Source organism: Bufo gargarizans, chromosome 7 (genome assembly GCF_014858855.1).
Source record: "Bufo gargarizans isolate SCDJY-AF-19 chromosome 7, ASM1485885v1, whole genome shotgun sequence".
In the NCBI taxonomy this organism is placed as follows: Eukaryota; Metazoa; Chordata; class Amphibia; order Anura; family Bufonidae; genus Bufo; species Bufo gargarizans.
Genome location: NC_058086.1, coordinates 34,691,348 through 34,712,351, shown reverse-complemented (window position 1 = coordinate 34,712,351; position 21,004 = coordinate 34,691,348). Strand labels below are relative to the sequence as shown.

Here is a 21,004-nt window from a genome sequence, read left to right as displayed (position 1 = left end):
AGTGAGGCCTCCTCACAGCTTACAAAGAACAGCGCCATACATTGTATAGTGGCTGTGCCTGGTATTGCAGCCCAGGCCCATTCACTTGAATGGGACTGAGCTGCGACTAGGCCAGGCATGGCCAACCTGTGGCTCTTGAGCCGCAAGTGTCTCTTTGCTTCTCAAAGTGCGGCTATAGCTGCCGGGAAGCAGTCAGGCCGGCTCACTCTCCACCCCATGCTCAGATCTATTTTCCTGATCTGGCACTGTTGCTACTTTGCAGCTCCAGCTCACTCTCCACTACGTCCTGATGCACACAGTGTGAGAACTTAGTACGTGGAGAAACGCACTATGACCTGACGTTGTGCTCATCGGGTCACAGTGGAGAGCGTGTCAGACCTGCAGAGTAGCAGGTGCCCGAGCAGGAGCCCAGTGCCTGATCAGGAGAGGGAAGACATTTTTTAGTTTTATAGAACTGAGGGGTCTGATCTAAGCATGGGAGGTTATGATCTGAGCATATGGGGGGGTCATGATCTGGGAAGTGGGGGTCTGATCTGAGCATGTGAGGGGGCCTAATCCGAGCAATGGGGCTCTGATCTGAGCAATGGGGGGCAGATACGAGCAATGGAGGTCAGATCTGAGCATGGGAGGGTCAGATCTGAGCATGGGGGCAGATCTGAGGATGGGGCAGATATGAGCATGGGGGGCAGATATGAGCATGGGGGGAGGTCTGAGCATGGGGGCGGAGATCTAAGCATGGGGGTAATATGAGCATGGGGGGGAGATCTGAGCACTGAGGGTCTGACACTGGGAGCCTGATTTGTGCTGTCTGATTCGAACATTGGGGGTCTTATTTTGGGGGTCTGATGAGGTTTGGGAATCTTATTTTAGGTCAAATGAGGATTAAGGATCTGATTTAGGAGTCTGATCTGAGGTCTGATGAAAAATATATTTTATCTTTTTTTCTCTGCTAATGAAAAAATATTCTTATCAGACCTCCGATCAGATGACAAATATATTTTTCTCTTATTTTTCTTTGTTAAAACCTAGGTGCATCTTGTAGGGTGAAAAATACGATGACTCGTGTCTAAATGTATAGCTTGTGGCTCCTGGTGGTCATCCCTTTTTTTTTTGCCTCTTTGTGTCTGTAAGGTTGGCCACCCCTGAACTAAGGCCATGTGACCAATGAATGTAAACTGGCCTAGGAAGAGGCTGCAGCGCTCGGGGGAGTGCTGCAGCCTCTTCAAAAAGCTGATCGGCGGAGGGAGTCAGGCACCCCCTGATCAGACACTGATGACCTATTATGAGGATAGGCCATCACTTAGTAAAGGCAGGACAACCCCTTAAAAACAAAGTTCAGAATTCATAAAATGTTTAAATAAAATAAAATTCCTTTGTTGTTTTTGATTCGAGAAGCCATGAATGGGGAAGGTCTATCTGATGGGAGATTATAAAAGCAATGTAAAGCAGTTTCTGAAAGCAACCAATCAGGTGGCTGCTTTCATTCTCTTAAGAGCCTCAGAAAAATGAGAGCTAAAATCTGATTGGTTGCCATGGGCAACTCCTCCACTTTTCCTTTGCAAAGAATATCTCCCCTTAGCAACCAATCAGATTCCAACTTTCATTTCAGCAGGGCTCTGATGTGTTGCTATGGGCAACCGCTACAACCCTATTAAATGTCCGGAATGGACATGAGACGGTAATATTGGCTGATATTGTCATTACGATTTATGCTACTTATCTACTTTAGGCTTTTTCTTTTTAGCATTCCAGCATGGTAATGTGCACCTGGCACTTCACTGGGGTGACGGCGGCCATTTTGTGACTGGCAAGCCAGTCGGTGCACAAGCTGCAGTCCTACTGCACACAACATGGCCGCCAGCTCCATGCGTGTGTGACGGGTGCACTTTATCTGAAAGGCAATATACAGTATAGTAATACATAGCACGTCATTCCTTACGTCGTACGAGCAAAATAAGTTAGCATTCTACGTTTTACACGCGGCGAGTAATCTAACTTGGTATCTAGACATTCGAGGACCTTATAAACAGCTAGCTTCAAACGGTAGCTATGTGGCTGTTGTGAGACTACAACTCCCAGCATGCCCCGAGACCCCTGGGAGTTGTATTTTCACACCACCCAAAATCCACCGTGCAGCCCGCTGGTTTACAACATCCGCTCTACGTGATCAATAATTTGCCGTAGGAGCGGCGTGATAGCTGTGCTTAGCACCATATGAAATTAAGTTGTAAATTATAATGCTATTATTTACAGGGCACAAAATTAAAAAACTAAAAAAAAACTAAAGGACAACATTCCGGTTCTTCAGTATTGGGCGAGTCGAGAGGTAAAGACAAAGCCGGAACGAGACAATCCGGACGAGCCGACGCTGGAAGACGTCATTCTAATGCTGAACTGAGGGACCACTGGCAGTAAATACCTACAAAAACCACAAAAAGAACAGTCAGTAACAGGCAGACATATAGACCTAAATGATATCTGTTCCCAGGAAAGCTAGGTGACAACCGTCATGGCGGCTATGGCTGCTCTCACAGGAGTTGTCACCTAGCCTTTTCCGGATATCAAGCATCTAATAAAGAAATGTATTCAGCCATTTCTTAGTTATGTCAGTTTCAGGAAAAGCTGGGTGATATACCATATTTTTCACCCCATAAGACACACTCCCCCCCCCCCCCCCAAAAGTTCAAAACTTCATTCATAAAGTAGGCGGCGCAGACACGTGACGTCAGTGAGTTCCGGCCGCCCACCCTGCTCTGCCTGCTACAGGACATTTAGTAAGTAGTACAGATGGGGCTGGGGACCGGAACTTCAATGAAAGCTATTATTATAAAATGTTTAGGCAATAAAGCAGTGAGTGAGCGGCGGGGCCGGAGTACAGTGACCGCACGGCCCCTCCCACAGGTTATTAGGGCATCTGTGGATGCCACTATTATGGGGTGGGGGATATGTGGATGGCACTGTTATGGGGGGGGGAGATCTGTGGATGGCACTGTTATGGGGAGGTGATCTGTGGATGCCACTATTATGGGGTGGGGGATATGTGGATGGCACTGTTATGGGGGGGGGATACGTGGATGGCACTGTTATGGGGGGTGATCTGTGGATGCCACAATTATGGGGTGGGGGATATGTGGATGGCACTGTTATGGGGGGGGATCTGTGGATGGCACTGTTATGGGGGGGGGGGTGATCTGTGGATGCCACTATTATGGGGTGGGGGATATGTGGATGGCACTGTTATGGGGTGGGGGATCTGTGGGTGACACATATATAGCAGTGCCATCCACAGATCACCCCCCCATAACAGTACCATTCACAGATCACCTCCCCCCATAACAGTGCCATCCACAGATCACCCCACCATTACAGTGCCATCCACAGATCACCACCCCATAACAGTGCCATCCACAGATCACCACCCCATAACAGTGCCATCCACAGATCCACCCCATAACAGTGCCCCCCTCAGATCCCCCCATAACAGTGCCCCCCTCAGATCCCCCCATAACAGTGCCCCCCTCAGATCCCCCCCATAACAGTGTCCCCCTCAGATCCCCCCCATAACAGTGCCCCCCTCAGATCCCCCCCATAACAGTGCCCCCCTCAGATCCCCCCCATAACAGTGCCCCCCTCAGTCCCCCCCATAACAGTGCCCCCCTCAGATCCCCCCATAACAGTGCCATACACAGATCCCCCATAACAGTGCCATCCACAAATCCCCCCCCATAACAGTGCCATCCACATCTGTGTTGGTCCCATGTTCATATGTGCCCGCATTGCTGAGAAAAAAGAAGTTTTAATATATGCAAATGAGCCTCTAGGAGCAACGGGGGCGTTACCATTACACCTAGAGGCTCCGCTCTCGGTGCATCTGCCACTGCACTTTGATGGACAGGACCAGGCAGTGTAAAGGTCATTACACCTGACCCTGTCAATCAAATGCAGAGGGTGCAGCAGACGCAGAGATATTGGAGCCTCTAGGTGCAACAGCAACGCCCCCGATGCTCTTAGAGGCTCATCATTTTTCTCAGTAATGCGGACACATGAACATAGGACCAACACAGTTGCCTTCAGCTGCCAAGCGCACATGTAACAGGTCATCCAGTGTCATAGGGACAAAACTGCTGAGGGTTCTGCTACATCTCGATCGAGCGATAGCTGTCGAGCCCAATGATTGCAGTGTAGCGGTGCTAGCATAGAAATGAATGGGTTGCGGTGCGTCTTAACCGTGACCCCAGAATTGAAAGAAGTCTAGCAGAGTTGGATTTTTTCTATTCTCGGGTCTTGGTCTCGGCACAAGTGTGAGTTGCACTGCCGCCCCACTCATTTCTATGCTAGCACCGCGACACGGCGATCCTTGGGCTCGACAGCTGTCCCTCGACCGAGATCGTCATGTAGCAGAACTCAAAATTTTTGGTTCTTCTGGGAACACTGCAGATTTTCCACCTGCAATTCCACTGCAGAAACGTCCTAGAGGCACATTTACTATAGTATCTGCAACTATTTTTATAGTAAAAAATGCTGCTTTAGGCCTCTTTCATAAGACCGTATGGCTTTTTCAGTGTTTTGCGGTCCGTTTTTCACAGATCCGTTGTTCCGTTTTTTTTTTCTGTTGTGTTTCCATTTCTGTTCCATTTTTCCATTCCGTTTTTCCATATGGCATATACAGTATGCAGTAATTACTTAGGAAAAATTGGGCTGGACATAACATTTTAAATAGATGGTTCCGCAAAACCGGATCCGTTTTGCTGGAACACTGGGGCCGGATCCGGCATAAATGCATTTCAATGGAAATTAATGCCGGATCAGACATTCCGGCAAGTGTTCAGGATTTTTGGCCAGAGAGAAAACTGCTGCTTGCTGCGGTATTTTCTCCATCCCAAAAAACGTAAGAGGGACTGAACTGATGCATCCTGATGCAAACTGAACGGATTGCTCTCCATTCAGAATGCATTAGGATAAAACTGATCAGTTCTTTTCCGGTATTGAGCCCCGAGGACGGAACTCAATATCGGAAAACTTTACGCAAGTGTGAAAGTAGCCTGAAAAAGTCATACGGTTTTGTGCAAGAACTACAACGCCCAGCATGCCATGACAGCCCAACACAGCTAGGCAGCTCAAAATGGTTAAAGAACCAACTCAGCTCAGCTGCATCTGCAGTGAGGCTGCAACATGACAGCTTTGATCAAAGCAGTTAATACTGACACGTCGGCCGGCGGTTCTAATTACTGGCGGGTTCTCAGGTAACACACATAAAGCGCTAGTTTCTTCATACGCATATTCTCATATCTGCGCACAATCGCTGGCCTCGCACTAACCACTTCACACTCAATTGGAGTATTACACACACAATTGACTTTTAGGCTGACACGCCACAGGCTCCAATTACTTTTGAAATGTTTTTCCAGCCGTTTCTCCACTTGTTTGTAAGGATCCAGTCAAAATCGACCATTTTCTTGTTCCTTTGAAATTAGGTGTTTATCTGATATTGTAAAGATAAGAGAGGCGGAATGACACGCGTGGATAATGACCGCGACGCAGGTATGTGCTGACTGCGACACTCCAAACCGGCGTGAACGAGACGGTTAATAACAGAGCGCAACCTCCAGACGAGGGGGAGGCGAGACGGAGAGAAGGAATAATTGATGCTAACAGGATTGTGGAAATCCTGGGAGTTGTAGTTCCATGCGCTTCATTCTAGCAGGATGAAGACCTTATAGTACAGGCTGAGTAGAAGCGAATGGAACAGGGGTTGTCCCAGCTGGAAATGTATGGCATTTTGATAGGATAAAGTCCAGTGATGGCTAACCTACCGTGAAACTATGACTCCCAGCATGCTCCATTTATTTCTATAGAGTTCTGACAACAGCCAAGCAAGTGTACATCTTGGGAGTCGTAGTTTTACCACAGCTGGAGCGCTGGAGGTTAGCCATTACAGGGATAAACCATAAAAGCTTGATAAGTATGGGTCCCACCTTTCCGACCTGTATCTCAAGAGCGGAGCCTCGCCGTGAGGCCTCTTTCACACGACCGTTTTTAGTTCCTGTTTGCGGGCCGTTTTTTGTGTTCTGTATACGTTCCGTATATGGAACCATTCATTTCAATGGCTCCGCAAAAAAACAAAACAGAATGTACTCCGTATACATTCCGTTTCCGTATTTCCGTTCCGTTGAAAGATAGAACATGTCCTATTGTTGCCCGCAAATCACGTTCCGTGGCTCCATTCAAGTCAATGGGTCCGCAAAAAAAACAGAACACATACGGAAATGCATCCGTTTGTCTTCCGTATCCGTTCCGTTTTTTGCAGAACCATCTATTGAAAATGTTATGCCCAGCCCAATTTTTTCTATGTAATTACTGTATACTGTATATGCCATACGGAAAGACGGAACAGAAACGGAACAACGGATCCGTGAAAAACGGATCGCAAAACACAGAAAAAGCCATACTGTCGGGTGAATAGGCCTGAATGCAAGGCATGCTGCTCATGTGCAGCACCCTCTCCATTCAGTGCTATGGAAGTCCCATAGCAGTAAATAGAGAAGATGCTGCACATGCACGGCATATGGTCCTAATGTTGAGATAGGAGCATGTCCCAGAGGAGGGACCGGAAGCTATCGGACATTTATGGCATAGCCTATCGATGCGCCATAAATGTCCCACATGGGACAACCCCTTTAAATGCCTGCGTCGCCTGCCGTCCCATGTTAAGCCACAGGTAACATATTGCAAAGCAATGGTGACAAATGACGATTGTGACTCTGCCAGTCGGACCAGCTCAGTGCCGCTGCCTCTGTATTTAGTATCACTTGCTTTGGTTCTGGTGATAGAACAGAGAAGCTGGAGGATACTCTATGAATGTGTATACAAGAGAATTGCATGAAAGGCAACTCCTGAACGCAGCACTATTATCGGAGTCTTTCCCTTAGGCCGGATTCAGACAGCCGTTTTAAAAGTCGTCCATGTTGGTGCCGCAACACGTGGACAATTTTTAATACAAAGTGAGGTCCATGGATCTGGTAACCACTGGAGAGGATGGTCTCCAAGTCTCTGCTCTGTGAGACACGGACAAGAACAGTGCACGTCCATGTTCAGTCCACCGCGCACACGCTGATGGAAAATACGCCAGTCTGAATCAGGTTTTACAAGCAGAAATGAGAAGCGGCCACCACCAGACACAATGAGGATCATTTATCAAAGACCGGCTTTCTACTCCGGCCTTTGATTCTCCACTGCCGCGCTGCCCGAGGAAGCGCCTCATTTATGACGAGGTGCGGGCCTCGTCACAAATAAGGCAAACCTCTGGCAGTCTGTGCACCAGGAGTAAAAACTACTCCAGCCCCTGAATAGAGTTGTTTTTTGCCAACATTTATGCCTGTTTCCAGGTATAAATGTTAGTAAATTTGCCGGTGGCCAACGTCCCGGCGCCGGCCACTCCCAAGTAGTGAGCATGGCACAAAAACTCCCATGCGACAAAATATTGTCGCAAGAGGCGTTAAAAAAGTCACAAAGCTGGGTCTTTTATTTTTTATTTATTTAATTATTTTATTTTATTCTTTCATTTCGTGTGCACAAACATTGCATTGTATTTAAGGGTACTTTCACACTAGCGTTATTCTTTTCCGGCATTGAGTTCCGTCCTAGGGGCTTATACCGGAAAAGAACTGATCCGTTTTATCCTAATGCATTCTGAATTGAGAGCAATCCGTTCAGGATGCATCAGGACGTCTTCAGTTCAGTCTCTTTGCCTTTTCAGGACGGAGCATGCTGCGGTTCTATTTCCGTCCAAAATTCCGGAACACTTGCCGGCATTTTTTCCCATTGAAATGCATTAATGCCAGATCCGGCCCCGTGTGTTCCAGCAAAACGGATCCGGCATTGCGGTCTGCGCATGCTCAGACCGCAAAAAATTTGAAAAAATAAATGCCGGATCCGTTTTCCGGATGACACCGGAGAGACGGATCCGGCATTTCAATGAATTTGTCATACGGATCAGGATCCTGATCCGTCTTACAAATGCCATGCGTTTGCATACGTTTTGACAGATCCGGCAGGCAGTTCTGGCTAAGGAACAGCCTGCCGGAATCCTCTGCCGCAAGTGTGAAAGTACCCTAAGTTGTCTATGAAAGATATAAAAGATAGAATTCTAGCTGCCTGCCGTCACCACTAGGGGGAGCTTACTGCATACAGTGTTACTATTCAGCTCAATGTATACACAGTAGGCAGTAAGCTCCCTCTAGTGGTGGCTGGATGGTATCTAGTAAATTCATTTTTATGCAGCTGGGCTTTCTATCTATCAACAGTAAAGCATGTAACACTGCCCCATAGTGGCCACAGTATGTAACTACAGTGGGAGATCAAGAACTTGCCCTGTGGATGGTTGGATAAAAAGATCTTTCTGGAATGCAGATTTAATACATATCTGTTTCCTATTAGCGCCGTATGACTTACTGCTCTGAACAAGAAGGGTCTCTGATGCTTGAAATTAAAATATATATATAATGTCGTTTATTAGGGAGGAAACGTCCTAACTGCTCATCTTGGATTGTTTTTCACTTAGGGGAGGAAGCGGCGATCTCTTCCCAGGCAGTGGTTTGTCGGCCGCGGTGCAGATATCTGGAAGATTATTTAAACATATGTTCCCGGCGTCCAGAGGGATGAGATCCTCCATTCGTCAGCATAAGAGTTATGTATTTCGATTACAGAGAATTTACTGGAGAGATATTTAAGGTTATAATCAGTACCTTGTGTCGCTCCCATCTGGACTCACACCCGCCGCGCAGCCTCGAGAATCTGTTGCATATTTGTAAACCACTAGCAGGCAGTTTTTGCAGAGCTGGACCAGCCGATGACAACACTGGAGCTGATCGGGTGTCACGACCTCGGTGCTCTTACTGAATATTGTCTCCCACGAGGTGCTGCTGGCAAAGAAAACACAGATGACCTCATGTACTCAGACGCCAAAGAGCGTTAAACGAAACAGAAGGTTCAGCCATGCAAGGGTAGGAAATATGACATGCGACCTCTGTAGGATTGGCAGGAATAGATCTGGAGACGTGAAGCCAAAGGCCGACAGATGGAGAGAATCAGTGAAAAACCGTTCAAGTGTTCATCAATAAAATAAAAAATACTCTTTTCTTAGTTATACTGTATCTGTTCCTAGGAAAGCTGGGTGAAGAATGATGTGGCTGCCCTGACAGTTTCCACATGGGTTGCACTCCAGTTTTCTGAATAAATAGGAAAGCTGGGCTCCAACACTGGTGGGAGCTGTAGCTGCGAATATCTTTTTGTCAATCAGGTTTTCTAACAAGAATAAATAAATAAATATATATATATCTGAAAAGGAAAAAAATGAACTGGGAAAGCTGGGGGAGAACCAATATGGCTGCTGAGACAGTGACTGGGAAAGCTGGGGGAGAACCAATATGGCTGCTGATACAGTGACTGGGAAAGCTGGGGGAGAACCAATATGGCTGCTGAGACAGTCACTGGGAAAGCTGGGGGAGAACCAATATGGCTGCTGATACAGTGACTGGGAAAGCTGGGGAGAAACAATATGGCTGCTGAGACAGTGACTGGGAAAGCTGGGGGAGAACCAATATGGCTGCTGATACAGTGACTGGGAAAGCTGGGGGAGAACCAATATGGCTGCTGAGACAGTGACTGGGAAAGTTGGGGGAGAACCAATATGACTGCTGAGACAGTGACTGGGAAAGCTGGGGGAGAACCAATATGGCTGTTGATACAGTGACTGGGAAAGCTGGAGAAGAACCAATATGGCTGCTTATACAGTGACTGGGAAATCTGGGGGAGAACCAATATGGCTGTTGATACAGTGACTGGGAAAGCTGGAGAAGAACCAATATGGCTGCTTATACAGTGACTGGGAAATCTGGGGGAGAACCAATATGGCTGCTGATACAGTGACTGGGAAAGCTGGGGGAGAACCAATATGGCTGCTGATACAGTGACTGGGAAAGCTGGGGGAGAACCAATATGGCTGCTGATACAGTGACTGGGAAAGCTGGGGGACAACCAATATGGCTGCTGATACAGTGACTGGGAAATCTGGGGGAGAACCAATATGGCTGCTGATACAGGGACTGGGAAAGCTGGGGGAGAACCAATATGGCTGCTGATACAGGGACTGGGAAAGCTGGGGGAGAACCAATATGGCTGCTGATACAGTGACTGGGAAAGCTGGGGGAGAACCAATATGGCTGCTGATACAGGGACTGGGAAAGCTGGGGGAGAACCAATATGGCTGCTGTTCCAGCTGTTGTATCCCAGCTTTCCCTGATTTCCATGATGCAGTGATACATGATCTTATTCTTCAGAGTTGCCAGAGTCAGGGGTTGTCAGAGTCAAAAGTAAAATTGCTAAATGGCAGGGAAAGTGTTAAAATAATAAAACAAGCTATACTCACCCCCACTAGCACACTGCTCCATTTCTGTTACTGGCCTTCGCTTAATTGACTGCAGTAGTGACGCGCCCGTATACCGCACATGGCGCTGCAGCCAATCACTTGCCTTGTCAGTCTTGTGCCATGTATCCCCATGTAACACCTTCCTTGCCACTTTTGTTTTTTTTACTTATACAACCCTTTTTGAAGGCTCTAAGAAACCTGAGTGACAGCCCTGGTTGGAGCTAAAATAGCAGCCCTATTGTTTGTCATCCAGCTTTCCCAGAAACAGAAAAAAAAAAACGTATAATCAGCTGAAGAGAATTTAACAAGAACTCATGAACTAATATTTTTAGTACAATATTTTATTTATTTTGGGTTGACATGTTCTTTAAAGGGTACATATATCTATTATTTTACAAAACTTCCAACATATAGTCAGAGATTAACCAGTGGAGGTCCTGGTGCGGGGGCCCTCATGATCACTAAAATGAAGGGACAGGGGCCCTCAGCTACACGCTGTGGCCCTTGGTTTCTATTGGGCCCTCTTCGGAGAGAAGTGTGAATGGTGTACGGATGTATAGAAGTCTATGGACAAGCAGAAATGAGAGGCTTCTGCCCCTTCATTTTAAAGATGGGCGGAGGTCTCAGCGCCCAGATCCCCACTGATCAAAACTTCTCACATGTCACAGTGATATGCGAGAAGTTTCTTAAAATAATAGGTGCCCTTTAATCCTATAGACAGTTTGTCAGAAGGGGTCCACAAAGAAAAAGTTGATCATAGAGTGTCCTGCCGATGGGTGTGCCAGAAATCGGCAATGATTGGTTGGGGAATTCCGTGCAGCACCACCACTGGAGAAATGAAGTATTACACCAGTCCAAATGAAATAAACAGGCTGTCCCACTGAATGTATGAAATGCTGAAGAAGGTCCTAAATAGCAGCGCCCCCTCACCTGCAATTTGCCGAACGGCACGAACAGCCTTTAATATAACTGTCTATTCTTGACCGCAAAGCGTGGACAAGAATAGGACAGGTTATATTTTTTTTTGCGAACCACGGAACGGAGCAACGGATGCGGACAGCACACGGAGTGCTGTCTGTATATTTTGCGGCCCCATTGAAGTGAATGGGTCCGCATCCGAGCCGCCAAAACTGCGGCTTGGATGCGGACCAAAACAACGGCCATGTGAATAAGGCCTAATACTGTGGTTTGACGGTAGCAGTTTATCCTTTAGTAAGCAGCTTTACAAAAGTCGCACGTCTTTACGAAAAAGTCGCATGTTCTATTAAAAAGTCGCATAAGATAAAGCATGGTCCTCACTGGAGTGAAATTGCGCCATTTTTGGTGACTTTTTAAATTGTCGCAATAGTAAATCTGTCTAGAGATTCATTTACATAAAAAAACACACACACTTTCAAAAACTGACGAGCGTAGCGCAGAGCCAATAAAAGTCGCAAATTTTTGCGCAGTTTTAGTGATTGCGCAAAAAATTGGGACTTATTCGCTCTATTATTTTGACTTGAGCTAATGATAAATCCGGCCCATTGACAATAATGGGCGTGAGGGATCTGTGAACACAGACAAAAATGGGGCAAGCTTCTGTGGAGATGTTTGAATACACACATTAAAATCAATGGGTACATGTGCTGTCTGTACAGTCCACTTCCATGATTTACTGACGTGTGAATAAGGCCTTAATCATACTAGGGGTTTATGAATAAATTGACCACTGGTGTCATGGGTGTAATAGGGGAGAACACCAAAAGATAACAAGAAGGAAGGGGAAAGACACTAGGACAAGAAGGAAGGAAAAGGGTCACTACCTATAAAACCCTGCTCCTGGCCCTAACTCCTATCCGTATGGGCACCTCTCGATGGTAGAGATGCCCATACACAGGAACCTAGAAAACCATGGTGACCCTCGGATGCCCTAAAGGGCAGAGACAACCTGTTCCTTCCCTGGTGAAGGAACTAGCGTCTCGCTGAGGCCTAGTAAACAACCAGGGGGGGAATACAAAACACAACAAGCGGAACACTTAACTTCTGAGGATGATGGATGAACAGGACTTCAACACCAACCACACTCCAGCTCTTCCAAAACCAAATGAAGCTATCCAGAGCAAGGAGTGATAGGTAAAGTCAGACTAAATAGGGATAGGTAAAGGTCACGTGATCCACACCTGAACAGGAGGTGTGGACATACCAGCAACACACAGACAAAGTGAAACCAAAATAGGCTGTCAGATCACTAATGTGCAGATAATCTTTCAGACCTTCTAAGACCTGTCACAGGAGTGACAACTGGGTGTTAGCAGGGTGGTTGTGGCCCCTCAACCAGTGATTTCCAACTAGTGGCTCTGGAGCCCCCTACTGTGTGGCTCGCTATGGGAGTCCTGAGTAATGACCATATGTACTGGTAATTGACATTGTTGCAGACCTATCCTAGATTTACCACCAAACAGATCCATTTTGGTAGGTATAATACTAGTGTTAATATTCAAAATTAAAATATTTATTAGCAAGTGTTTTTTGTTTCTCCACATTTAAAATTTCTGTTGGCCGTTTCTCCCGACCATCCCTGAAAGTTGAACGTGGCTCACAACATACAAAAAGTTGGGGCCCTCCGCCCTACACCGCCTGACACCATCGAATCAGCGCTGACAGTGTAGACAGCGTAGGGACTGACCCCTTTGACAAGAAGGAATGGTAACACCCAGTTGTTAAATTAATTCATGCAGTTCCAGGAGGCATAACAGAGGAAAGGCACCATGCAAAGTCATAAGAAGAGATGCTTTAGAATGGTTATTTCATGGGAAATAGAAGTATTACGGTAAGTAAAGCAGACACGTCAGGAGAGCTGCAAGCGGTGGATGTTGACAGTGATCACGCGGAGGGCTATTGTCAGAAGCTTTTACCAGTTATGAAATATTTTGAGAGAAAATCCAGATTGATTCCAAATAAACTTCGGAACACGGCGAAGCGTAATCACGGTAAAACTAATAACAAATATGTACCCGGAGAAAATTCAATTGGCCGATGCTGGGCGCTGATCAAACGAGCGTAAAGGAGCATAAAAAAAATTTAAGTAAATAAATTTGGCGACTCCTGCCTGTTTCCAATGTAATGAAAACTTAATGATTTCCATTTTCTTTTGACTGCCTGACCAGCTCCCAAATCTCACTTGTGTAAGAACATTTATGTACTCGAAATGACTCTGATTGAAGGGAAGTGCGCGCCGGCGTCCCCCTGGATCAATTTGCTTCTTTTCTATTTGACGTGTGTCAACAAAAACCAAGGAAATACTTTGTAAAATAAAACAAAAAAAATATATATATATATCAGCCTGGAAGATCTGAGCCAGTTCTATCAGAGTGGGATTGTCGCTGGAAGGCAAAATGTCTTGTGGAACTCGCAATCATCACAGACGGGGGTGCCATCGCCTGGGAACTAAAAAATATTGTACCGGCCGACAGAGGTGACCAGGCATTCGTAATACAGGACAAAATAGAAGTCAGACTGAAATCTAGCTTCTCTCCATTTCCAAATGCAATCTATTACTCTGGGTTCAGACCTGAGCGTTCGCGATGGAGCGCTCTGTATGCGCGATTGTACCGGCGTTTGCAATCGCGCATACAGAGACAAGCGAACGCCCATTTTCGCGCGTTCCCGGAAGTCTATGTACGGGAACGCGCGACAAGACGCCCCAAAGAAGCTCATGTACTTCTTGGGGCGTCGGGCGTTTTACAGCGCGATCGTACGCGCTGTAAAACGCTCAGGTGAGAACCATTCCCATAGGGAATCATTGGTTCTTGCCTGTTGAGCGTTTTACAGCACGTAGGAACGCGCTGTAAAACGCTCAGGTCTGAACCCAGCCTTACTTTCTGCTATCAGTCATTTCAGACATGGGGGTGTAGGGCTGTCTGCGGCATTCTTCAAGGGCATGATTGATAGGAAATCCAGAAGGCGATGTCAGATGAAAGGAATTTTATCTATAAGGTTAAAGGGTTTTTCAAGGGATATTCAAAAAAAGGGGGGTAGAATGGGTTGAAAATAATCATTACTCACCGATCCCCCGCCGCTGCCATTCCAATACTACTCCGGTCCGAGCTACTCTCCACTTTCCCGTCCCATGTTTGACACACAGGAAATGGTTTTGATCATTGGCTGAGGCGGGTCAACCTTGCGGCCAGTGATTGGCTGAGTGGGCAGTACAAGCTATTTCCTGTTTGTTAAGCACCGGAGCAGGAAGTGGTGAGCAGCTGGAACTGGAGCAGGAAGTGGAGAGCAGCTGGAACCGGAGCAGGAAGTGGAGAGCAACTGGAACCGGAGCAGGAAGTGGAGAGCAACTGGAACCGGAGCAGCAGCACAATAGCAGCAGAGGGGGATCTGTGGGGTGATTGCGATTGTTAATTTGATCTATTATGTCCCTTTTTTTTTTAAGTATTCCCCTAGAAAGTCCTTTAAAGTACTTTAATTTTATTATATATAGGTTCTCATGAAACCAATTCAATACAATATCACAACCTGCTAGCAAAAACCCTTGACAGGCTGCAATTCACAACACAACCACTGGGTGGCCACACATAGACACATATAGGATAGGGAGGAGATATCAGTAGAGTAAAATTCCAGTCATCTGAAAAGTTGTGGCCTAGTGATCCTGGTCAAATGGTAGTGTGAAAAAATATTTCCAAAGCTGAGTTAGAATGTAATTGCTATGCATTGCCCTCATTGACATACTTGTAGACGTCATATATGCAAAGAGGAAAAAGTTGTCTACGGATGGATATTTGGCTTAGCTATATATTCTCTTGGAAAGTCCGATTTGACTCATACTTCCAAGAAGTGGCGCTGGCGAGATGATTCTCTTCCTTGGGAAATGTCTCATTGCATATTCGTTTCCACGGAGGATTGCCAATAAGTCTCCAGACCATGGAGTGCTTCCAGTAAGGCCTCATGCACACGATCGTTGTGTGTTTTGCGATCCGCAAATTGCGGATCCGCAAAACACAAATGGCGTCCGTGTGCGGAATGGCATGGACAGCCATTGATATAAGCCATGGACAAGAATAGGACAGGTTATATTTTTTGGGCGGACCACGGAACGGAGCAGTGGTCGTGCTTGCACACTACCGAAAAAAGCACCAGCCTATGTGAGATCCCAAGGTCCCGACTACCAGAGAGGCTGACACTTTTTCCTATAGTATGCAATCACGGCCACCGCTGATGGAGTGCAGGATGCTCGTAACCATGGAAACAAGCAGTGTATAATGTGATGGAAAAATGAATCCAGCCAGCAAAGGAGGCAATATGGACAATCACTATACATTAGTAAGTGCCTTGAATTAACTTTCTCTACATTATGAATGCTATTTGCTGAAGTGACACAACCCCTTTAAGAGCCTATCAGAACTCTAGATTGAAGCACTATTACTATATGTGTATATATATGGGCAGGACGGTGGCTCAGTGGTTGGCACTGGTGCCTTGCAGCGCTGGGGCCCTAGGTGTGAATCCAACCAAGAACAACATCTGCATGGAGTTTGTATGTTCTCCCCGCGTTTGCGTGGGTTTCCTCCCACACTCCAAAGACATACTGATGGGGACCTTAGATTGTGAGCCCCATAGGGGACAGCGTGATGCTAATGTCTGTAAAGCGTTGCGGAATATAGCAGCGTTATATAAGTGCGTAAAATATATATATATGAGTCACTATTTGGGGGCCCTGCTTAAATACGCGCATAATATCTCCGCACAGACACATTTCTGGCCCGATACAGGTCCTGCACGGTCAGTAGTGTCACATATAACCAAGCGCAGATCAGATACCGCCTCGGCAGCTTGCTGTGATGTGACCTTGTCCGTGGCACAGGAGCTGCAGGCTGGCGCGCTGACAGCCAGCCTAACAGAAAAAGACAGATGGTACTATTGGAGGTTGGAGTTCAGCACAACGATCAGCAATGAGATAAAGACAGGCCTGGCACGGGGAATATTAAACACCCGTATCTGCCAGACAAATAAAAGGTCAGTATGTTAAACTCAGTCTAAACACGGATTTACTGGTGGCACGAAGCGCTGATGACGAGGAGCTGCTTCATTTCACAGCCGTGTATAAAAAAGACCATTGTGGGTAAAGGTTCCAGAGAGCGAGTCTCATCCAGGTCCCCGGTTATTAGCTCATTTATTGAAAACGTACTTTACTGTGACTGGCATTTCTCCTGCGGATTACTGCGGCAGGTTGTGGGCATTCGTCTCTTCTACTTTGGATTTCTTAGCATTAGACTGAAGGGTGTTTCTGAGCCCTTTAATAATCCAATCAGAAACCTAAACTATAGGACTATTCCCTCTTTGTCAGGATACATTCGCTCCCTTAACCGAGCCGCCTGTCGGCATTTCCAATGGCTGATAACTTGAAATAAGCCTCTCTTGTATGCGATTTATTCATACATTTCCATAGTCAAGGTTATGGCATTTTTTTAGATTTTACTTTTCTATTTTTTTATTATTACTTTTTGTTATTTTGCTATTTTTTTTTTTCTCTCGCGCCGAAGCCAAAAAAGATGAACTTATCTCTTTTCGGAAATGGACTTCAGGTCTGAATATTGATAGTTCACTGCATTTTATTTATTTTTTTTACTTTTGATAAAAAGCCAATTCTTTAATATTCCCCCCCCCCCCCGAAATAAATAAATAAATAAAGCCTTCCGCCTATTTGCCAAATCACTCTACAAAGAGAGTCATTGAAAAGAAAATGTCACATAAAAAAGCTGCATATTATGCAGCTTGATAGAAGTAAGGTAATTTTCTGGGCAACTTCCAATCGCCTCTAATGAAAAAATGTCATGACAGCCAAGAGGGGAGGCTGGAAAATGTTCCCGGCGCTGAGCACGCAGCCAGCATCACAAACAAGAGGAAAGATGCTTAAAGTAAATAGTTTTTTTCTTAAAAAAAACTAAAAATCTGATTGCTTGGAGGTTTAACGCCATAGCTATAGCAAGACTCTCCGACAATAGCAAAATGGTAGATTAAACGCTCAAAAAGTTTTGCTGCTCTGTACAGAAAAAATAAATAAATCTCTGAACTTTGCTAACAGAATTATATTGTCCCACTAAGAGGCTGGTATATTATACAATACATGTATGCTATTGTGCATATTGGGGCATAGTAACATCCTAGAGGGGGGCGACTTGGGGCTCAAGGTGAGAAATTCAAACCTAGAGTGGCTCTAGCTCCAGTAGATACAGCACATGTATCTGAATGGCCAGCATGTAATACCACATTTGCCCTGTATTTTTCAACGCCTGTGCAACAAAATCGTGCAGCGTGCCACACAAAAACGTGCACTAGGTCGCGGTCTATTGCAGGCCCTCTACGTAAGAGAAGGGCACCCCCATAAACCGATCCCAAGGTCTGAGAGTAGTGGCCATCCCTCAGCCGAAGCTGGAGAAGCACAAATCGATGCCCTGGCTTCCATCTGGCTGCCACACCAGGTGTTGGTCAAGAGCCAAAGTCGAGGTCTGGCCTCTCCCTGGAGGGAGAGGTCAATGGTTTTACAGGGGAAGTAAGGAACTAGAACTAGACCTCCTGTAAGTGAAGGTGTGCCAGTTACGGCACCACGCCAAGCCGTAAAGCCGGCAAATATAGAAGTGAGTGCACCCAAATGTGTGAAAGTGAAGTGAGTGCAAATGTGCCATCACTCAGAGAGCTTCCACCCCCAGTGAGTCCAGGCACTCCAGGGTCACCACTCCTGGGGCACTTCTGCACCTCGGGCTTCCAAACATCCTGGCTCATGACTGCGACCCAGAGGTCTGTGGTCATCTCTGGATAGCAATCTTTAAGCCACCGGCGTACACCTCCAGGTTATCCTCTGTGTGTTTCTGAGCTCCATTTCAGTGGCCCATTCCAAGCACTGATCAGAACAGATATTCCAAATGGTCAAAGCTACAAGACCAGGGACCTACCTTAGCTGGAAAGCACTATAATCACATCAGCGAGAACCATCTTAGTGATGGCTGCTGAAGGGAAATGTACGGTAGGCCTCTGCTTTTACCTGGTAATGTTCGCAGGGGGTTTCAGAAGACATAGGACTGGTGGTGATCGGCCCATGGCCGGATCTGCTTCAATCTCAATAGGGGCTGAAGGTGAAGAAGCAACATTAGAAGCTCAATGAACATCATGAAGATAACCACATACAAGTGGCACAAAACGCGTGGTCTGAAATTTTGTTTGCTAAAGACAAATTTAAAGAGGCAAAATGACAACTCCCAGCATGCCCTAATGTCCTAAGAGCTCTATTAATGCATGCTGGGAGTTTCACGGGTTGGAGACCACCAGAGATATGCAACGAGTGCCCAAGTGTAAGATAGTAGGTCTATAGGCAGGCAGCGCTACTTTGGCTGCTGTGTTAAGACTACACTTTCATTTTGCCAGGTGTCATTATTAGTCATTTACAGTAATCCCTGTGCCTGGGACGGCCATCAATGTGCGCTCTTTGAGGGTTCGAACCCCCAGAGCAATATGGAAGTAAAGCAGTGCAATACCAGATGTAGTGTCCCACTAGGTAAATGTGGGCACTACACAAGGGTTAATCTGACATTCGTGTTGATATGATGTTTTATGCATATTTTCCTGTTTATCTGTATATCAGGCCTGTTAGGGTGTAGTTCCTCCTCCTAGACGCTAGAGGGAGATAGGGAACCCCCATTATATACAGTTAGGCCCAGACAGGAAAGAGTAGTGTAGTCCAGGAGGCTAGTAAGTGCAGTCTAGCCTGCCTGAAGTTCTTGAGCCAGAGTTAGCTCAGAAGATTCACCCCAGGAGAAGGGTTTGTCTCCTGGTAGAAACCAAGTTCCCTAACCAGAGCAGAGCAGAGCCATTATACCAGCCAGACAAGTAAGCTGAAGGGCAGAAGGATTATTAACCTAAAGCAAGGGATATATATACCTGAGGAAGATTGCTACCAAGGATAAAGCCAGCATTAGGGCATACGGGCCTTGGGATTGAGACAGCCAGGAGTTCTGAGGAATAGTGCACAGGATTTCTAAGGAAGAGTGCAGCCTGGTCTGTAAGTGTTGTTTTTACCCTCTGATTATCTTGCAAAGAACATTGTACCTGCCATTGATGTGAAAGCCTGCTTATTACTGCTGCATCACCTGGAACTTGCAAAAGACTGTATAAAGTTAACTGTTTCCAGTAAAAGAAAGTTTAGTTCACCACAACACCGTGTTCCTCACTTATTACTACTATAAAACGGTGTGCCACCATTACAGGCACTGGCGTCACAAATCTTAAAGGGACCTTGCCCTAGGCACATTAAACACCTGCAACATCCCGGGCACCTCACCCACCATCAGGCCTGGTCCCTATACATTGAGAGTGCCCCAGAGGACCCCTGTGCCAGCCTCTCCATCACTGCTGTACGCCTGCCCAGGGTCTCCCTACAAACTGTGAGTAACCCTCGTTTGCCAATTAACTGTGAGCTCACATCGCAATACCCTGCAGGGCGGCGTACTGCACAGACACAGCAGCGGATCGACACGTGCAGTTGCGCCTGGTGCTGCAGTTTGTGGCTGAGCTGTAGTACCAGGGACAAACAAATGCATGGAAACCACTGATATCTATATATATTTAATGAATGGCCAACCATGTATTGCATTTAAGTGGCTCTCCGTCCCTGAAGGTGAGACTGATGGTGTTTGCGTATGGAAAGTGGCCATTGTCCTGAGACACCTCTTTAAACTTCTCAATTGCAATTGGCCAACCTCTTCTCAATTTCACGGATCAAATCATTGCTAGTCAATGTGATACACGGGTGTGTCAAGTACACTAGTGAGGGAGCCACTATGGCCAACAGGTGGAGGTCCTGGGTTGAAGGGCATCCTCATTACGTTCATGTCTCCTACAAGGCAGAGCAGTACAAGAAAAAGTCAGAGGACAGAATTAAACCTGGCCATGCAAAATAGATCTATTTTGGCCATGTCCACCAACCATCTAAGGGCGGATTTACATGACCCCATTGTTTGGCAGATTATCGGGAACGTATATACCTACAAACGCAACGATCGCTTGTTCTTATATTGTGAAGGTGATCACCACATGCAAATGCAGCATCACCCCAACTGAAAGAGCAGCCAGTTGTCAGGAAGGACCGCTTCCTTGGAGTGTGCAAACAAGGCCATAATGTGTATGGGGCCCGACTGACTGATGTCCAGGGAGATAAGGATCGGGCATGCTGGATTTCAAGACAGGAGATAAGGTAAAGGGAGATCAGCTGCTGCCCAGCACCCTTTCTCCACATTTACTACGTCTGCATGCTGGGCCTAGCCGAGCATGCATATCTATAGAAGGATCGGGAGGAATAGCTTTGGGTTAATCATGTGTTCGGCTGTAAGCCATCTCATATTTATGGCCAGCTTTACGTACATTTACAGACGCCTGTAATACCCAGACCCTTGGGTTTCAATAAACCAGACTGACATCATTATAGGATCCTAAGGAGGAGATTTAAGAAGAAAGGCACTGCTGGAGGAATGCGCCTAATTTATGGTGCAGCCTTCGTCATAAATTAGGCGCACCCTCCGGCAATCTGCGGCCCTAAAC

General features: G+C 46.3%; 1 protein-coding gene across 6 annotated transcripts in view; it reads right to left on the bottom strand.

The window, feature by feature from the left end:
* Positions 1 to 1,249: 1,249 nt before the first annotated feature.
* TTLL7 (tubulin tyrosine ligase like 7) overlaps positions 1,250 to 21,004 on the bottom strand; it is a 181,195-nt gene continuing 161,440 nt past the window's right edge. For 3 of the 6 annotated variants that reach the window (XM_044301436.1, XM_044301438.1, XM_044301440.1), the window contains 2 exons: positions 8,745 to 8,921; positions 1,250 to 2,419 (listed from right to left, as the gene is read on the bottom strand). In XM_044301436.1, coding sequence (XP_044157371.1) covers positions 2,305 to 2,419; positions 8,745 to 8,921 — 292 coding nt within the window. In that variant the 3' untranslated portion in view covers positions 1,250 to 2,304. The remainder of the gene's footprint in view (positions 2,420 to 8,744; positions 8,922 to 21,004) is intronic. The other 3 variants (XM_044301437.1, XM_044301439.1, XM_044301441.1) reach the window with 2 other exon arrangements.